Genomic DNA, 5,000 nt, shown 5'->3' on the forward strand with positions numbered 1-5,000 from the left:
TGTTGTGTGTCAGCACACACATGAGCCAAATATTTACATCAAATTAACAGAAGTGGCACACACTTGACAAAACTAACGAAAATTGCTTTAAGTTGATTTTTTTTTAATTTTTTTTTTATAGATGTTTACTGTTGAACTGTCATCCTCAGAAAGAAAAGATCAGAGCATATCACTCCTATTTTGCAACATCTCCATTGGCTGCCTGTCTCACATGGAATAAAGTATAAGATCAGCACTCTATGTTACGAATGTATTCACAAATCTGCCCCTTCCTATCTCTGTGGCTGCCTTCACCTCTACACTCCATCTCGCTCTCTATGATTGGCTTCGGATCTACTTTGTTTATGCATACCCAGATTCAAACACTCCACTGTTGGCCGCTGTTCTTTTGCTGTCTCTGGACCAAGATAGCCTCCCTTCCCTGCCTCTCCCTTGTCTTCAGTTTCTCCAGTTTTAGAATTATGCATGCGTGCAAATGACTGGTGTGAAACCACTTTCATTTGTCTCTGCACAAGATTAAGCGTTATATAAATACTATTATTATTATTATTATTATTATTTATTATTAACTCTCATTGCAGACTTCAAAGTGGCAGTGCTGGGTAAAGGCCTGGGGGCAGCGTTTTTGCTGCAGCCGTCATCAGGGTCTCTGCCTCCCTTCGGGGAACAGGAGATCGAGGTCACCGCGTACAGCGACATGTGGGGCAAATACTGCGACAACATCATCTCCAAGGTTGGTATCGCAGGAGTGGTAGTGCCACGCTTTGGGTTTTTGTCTGTCATATGTGAAGTTGGTTGGTATCGCAGGGATGATAGTGCCATGCTTTGGGTTTTTGTCTGTTGTATGTGAAGTAGGTTGGTATAGGCAAGATACTTGCCAGGATCCTACTAAACCGCCTCACAGCACACCCTGACCAAGGTCATTTGCCTGAGAGCCAGTGTGGATTCCGGACCACCGACATGGTGTTTGCTGCAAGGCAGCTGCAAGAGAAATGTCAGGAGCAAAATGCTGATCTGTTCTCCACCTATGTCGATCTCACCAAGGCCTTCAACACCATGAGTAGAGAGGGTCTGTGGAAGATCATGGCCAAGTACGAATGCCCTCAGAAATTTATTTCCTTGGTCAGCCAATTCCATGAAGGCATGTAGGCTCGAGTCCAGGACAATGGTGAAACATCTGCTCCTTTTCCAGTCACAAATGGTGCCAAGCAAGGCTGCGTCCTGGCTCCAACACTGTTCAGCCTCATGTTCTCTGCAGTGCTTACTGATGCCTTCAGAGATGGCGATGTTGGAATCAGCCTAAAGTACCGAACAGATGGCAAGCTGTTTAACCTCAGAAGGCTTCAAGCAAAAACCAAGGTCATGACAGACATCATCAGATACTTTTTGTTTGCTGATGATTGTGCCCTCAACGCTGGATCTGAAGCTGACATGCAACTCAGCGTCGACAAGTTTGCCACAGCCAGAGGGACTTTGGCCTTACCATCAGCACGAAGAAAACTGAAGTTCTCCATCAGCCAGCCCCAGGGAAACCCCACGTTGAGCCCAACATCACAGTCAACGGTCAGAGACTCAGTGTGGTCGAGCGGTTCACATACCTTGGCAGCACACTGTCACGAAATGCGACCATCAACGATGAAGTGAACGTCAGGATTGCAAGAGCAAGCGCAACCTTTGGCAGACTCTATGCAAATGTCTGGAACAGAAGAGGCATTGGTCTTGAGACCAAGCTGAAGGTCTACAGAGCAGTAGTTCTCCCCACACTACTGTACGCCTGTGAAACTTGGACAGTGTACCAACGACAAGCCAAGAAGCTGAACCATTTCCGCACAACATGCCTCAGGAAGCTACTGAACATCAAGTGGCAAGACAGGACCCCAGACACAGAGGTGCTCGCAAAAGCCACCCTTCCCAGCTTATTCACCATCCTGATGCAGTCCCAGCTTCGTTGGGCTGGACACGTGGCACGCTTGCCAGACCATTGGCTGCCTAAAAGGCTCTTCTGTGGTGAGCTGCAACAAGGGAAGAGATCACACGGAGGCCAGAAGAAGTGCTTCAGAGATACTCTGAAAGTCTCTCTGAAAGCGTTTGACATCAACCCTGACTCCTGGGAGGAATCTGCAATGGACCATGACAAATGGCACGCTGCTGTGCACAAAGGCGCCAAGTTGTGCGAGGCCAACAGGACTCCTGCAGCTGTTCAGAAGAGGCAGGCCAGAAAGTCACGGGCAAACAAGCTCCCTGACAATGATACGCCTGTCTTTGTCTGCCCCAACTGTCAGCGAACATTTCGTGCGCAGATTGGACTATTCAGCCATCTGCGCATTCACAGATAGACTCATGAGCATCCCCCCCCCCCAACAACCACCTCCCTCCCCCCATCCCCAAGCTGGATGACAACGATGGTCATCATCGATCTCGATGGACACACACCAGGTTGGTATAGCAGGGATGATAGTGCCACGCTTTGTTTTTTTGTCTGCTGTATGTGAAGTAGGTTGGTATAGCAGGAATGGTAGTGCTATGCTTTGGGTTGTTTTGTCTGTTGTATGTGAAATTAGTTGGTATAGCAGGAATGGTAGCGCCATGCTTTGGGTTGTTGTCTGTTGTATGTGAAGTAGGTTGGTATAGCAGGAATGGTAGTGCCATGCTTTGGGTTGTTGTCTGTTGTATGTGAAGTAGGTTGGTATAGCAGGAATGGTAGCGCCATGCTTTGGGTTGTTGTCTGTTGTATGTGAAGGGACATGCGGGGGTAGAGTTGGGGGCGGAGGGGGGCGGGGGGGGGGGGGGGGGGGGTGCACTGTGACAACTGTAGTGATCCAGTTATGCTTTATACTTAACTGTGGAACTGGCCAGCACAAGCAGCTGTGGAAACCCAAGGAAAAATAACTCTGGCAGCAGCAGTCAAGGAACGTTAGACAACCCTCCTTCCCCAGGCTGACATGCAGCTTGATTCCGGCCTCAGTTCAGCTATTAAGCAGCAGTAATGAATTGTATTGTATTGTATTGTATTTCTCTTTTTGTCACAACAGATTTCTCTATGTGAAATTCGGGCTGCTCTCCCCAGGGAGAGCGTGTCACTATACTACAGTATTTTTATCCTGCGTGCAGTTTTATTTGTTTTTTCTATCAAAGGGGATTTTTCTACAGAATTTTGCCAGGAACAACCCTTTTGTTGCCGTGGGTTCTTTTACATGCGCTAAGTGCATGCTGCACATAGGACCTCGGTTTATCGTCTCCTCCAAATGACTAGCATCCAGACCACCACTCAAGGTCTAGTGGAGAGGTAGAAAATATTGGTGGCTGAGCCGTGATTCGAACCAGCGCGCTCAGATTCTCTCGCTTCCTAGGCGGACGCGTTACCTCTAGGCCATCACTCCACATAAAATGTATGCTAGAGTGCATGTATAATATTATGGAATGTGATGTCTTAAAACAAAATACTCTTGAATTGCATATTGTTATTATATGTCACTTTTAGTATGCTTTTTTATGCCTATTCTATGCCTATCCTGTATGCACGTGCATGGCTGTGATGATGTATGTATGATTTACTCTGAGTTACCTTTTAAAGGTTTCTCTTGTTGTTGTTGTCGCCCACTGTGATTATTCATTGTATGCATGGGTTGCCCTGGGTTGACGTCTAAACTTTTATGTCTTTCATGTATATAATATGTTGAATGACTGTGATTTTTGTGTATTGTTTATGTGTTTAACACTCACAGATGAATGTCTCTTGCTGAGATGATAAAGTATTACGTATTCTGTGTTCTGAATCCGCCACTGTCTGTGTCTCCGCCTTTGTGGCTCTTTTTCCTTGGACGTGGTTAACGCCTTCAGAAGTGGGCGGTGACCTTATATATTGACTGAATCTTGTGTTTGTTTGTTTGTTTGTTGGTTTGTCCTTTCGTGTAATGACCCTTCCTTACACCACCACCCTGACTGCTCTCTTTGTGTGAAGAGCTCTCCGTGCTGCAGGCAGTAGTGGTAATTCTTCTTCTTCTTCTTCTGCGTTCGTGGGCTGCAACTCCCACGTTCACTCGCATGTACACGAGTGGGCTTTTACGTGCATGACCATTTTTACCCTGCCATGTAGGCAGTCATACTCCGCTTTCCGGGGTGTGCATGCTGGGTATGTTCTTGCTTCCATAGCCCACCGAACGCTGACATGGATTACAGGATCTTTAACGTGCGTATTTGATCTTCTGCATGCGTTTACACACGAAGGGGGTTCAGGCACTAGCAGGTCTGCACATATGTTGATCTGGGAGATCGGAAAAATCTCCACCCTTTTACCCACCAGGCGTCGTTACCGAGATTCGAACCCGGGACCCTCAGATTGAAAGTCCAACGCTTTAACCACTCAGCTACAGTGCCCGTCAGTAGTGGTAATGAAATGAATTGTTTGAAAAAGCCCTACTACCAGTGCATGTTCCAGCAAGCACACAGCACGTACATGCCAACACCTTTCAACCTTTCCAGTGACCGGTGTTCAGGTCAGGCTGGTGGGTCCATGGGTGTACGGATGTGGCATTTTGTACGGGGAAAGAGAGATTCTTCTTCTTCTTCTTCTGCTTCTGCGTTCGTGGGCTGCAACTCCCACGTACACGAGTGGGCTTTTATGTGTATGACCGTTTTCATCCCACCATGTAGGCAGCCATACTCCGTTGTTGGGGTGGGGGTGCATGCTCGGTATACACGAGTGGGCTTTTATGTGTATGACCGTTTTCATCCCACCATGTAGGCAGCCATACTCCGTTGTTGGGGTGGGGGTGCATGCTGGGTATGTTCTTGTTTCCATGACCCACCGAAGGCTGACATGGATTACAGGATCTTTAACGTGCGTATTTGATCTTCTGTTTGCGTATACACACGAAGGGGGTTCAGGCACTAGCAGGTCTGCACGTATGTTGAGCTGGGAGATTGGAAAAATCTCCACCCTGTACCCACCAGGTGCCGTTACCGAGATTCGAACCAGGGACCCTCAGATTGAAAGTCAG

At 47.4% G+C, this 5,000-nt stretch overlaps 1 protein-coding gene across 4 annotated transcripts in view; it reads left to right on the plus strand.

The window, feature by feature from the left end:
• The window catches only part of LOC143293899 (deleted in lung and esophageal cancer protein 1-like), an 85,830-nt gene that overhangs the window by 45,760 nt on the left and 35,070 nt on the right, over nucleotides 1–5,000 (plus strand). For all 4 annotated transcript variants that reach the window (XM_076605249.1, XM_076605251.1, XM_076605252.1 and 1 more), the window contains exon 25: nucleotides 582–733. In XM_076605249.1, the coding sequence (XP_076461364.1) occupies nucleotides 582–733 (152 nt within the window). The remainder of the gene's footprint in view (nucleotides 1–581; nucleotides 734–5,000) is intronic.

This window comes from Babylonia areolata, chromosome 19 (genome assembly GCF_041734735.1).
Source record: "Babylonia areolata isolate BAREFJ2019XMU chromosome 19, ASM4173473v1, whole genome shotgun sequence".
Lineage (NCBI taxonomy): Eukaryota > Metazoa > Mollusca > Gastropoda > Neogastropoda > Buccinidae > Babylonia > Babylonia areolata.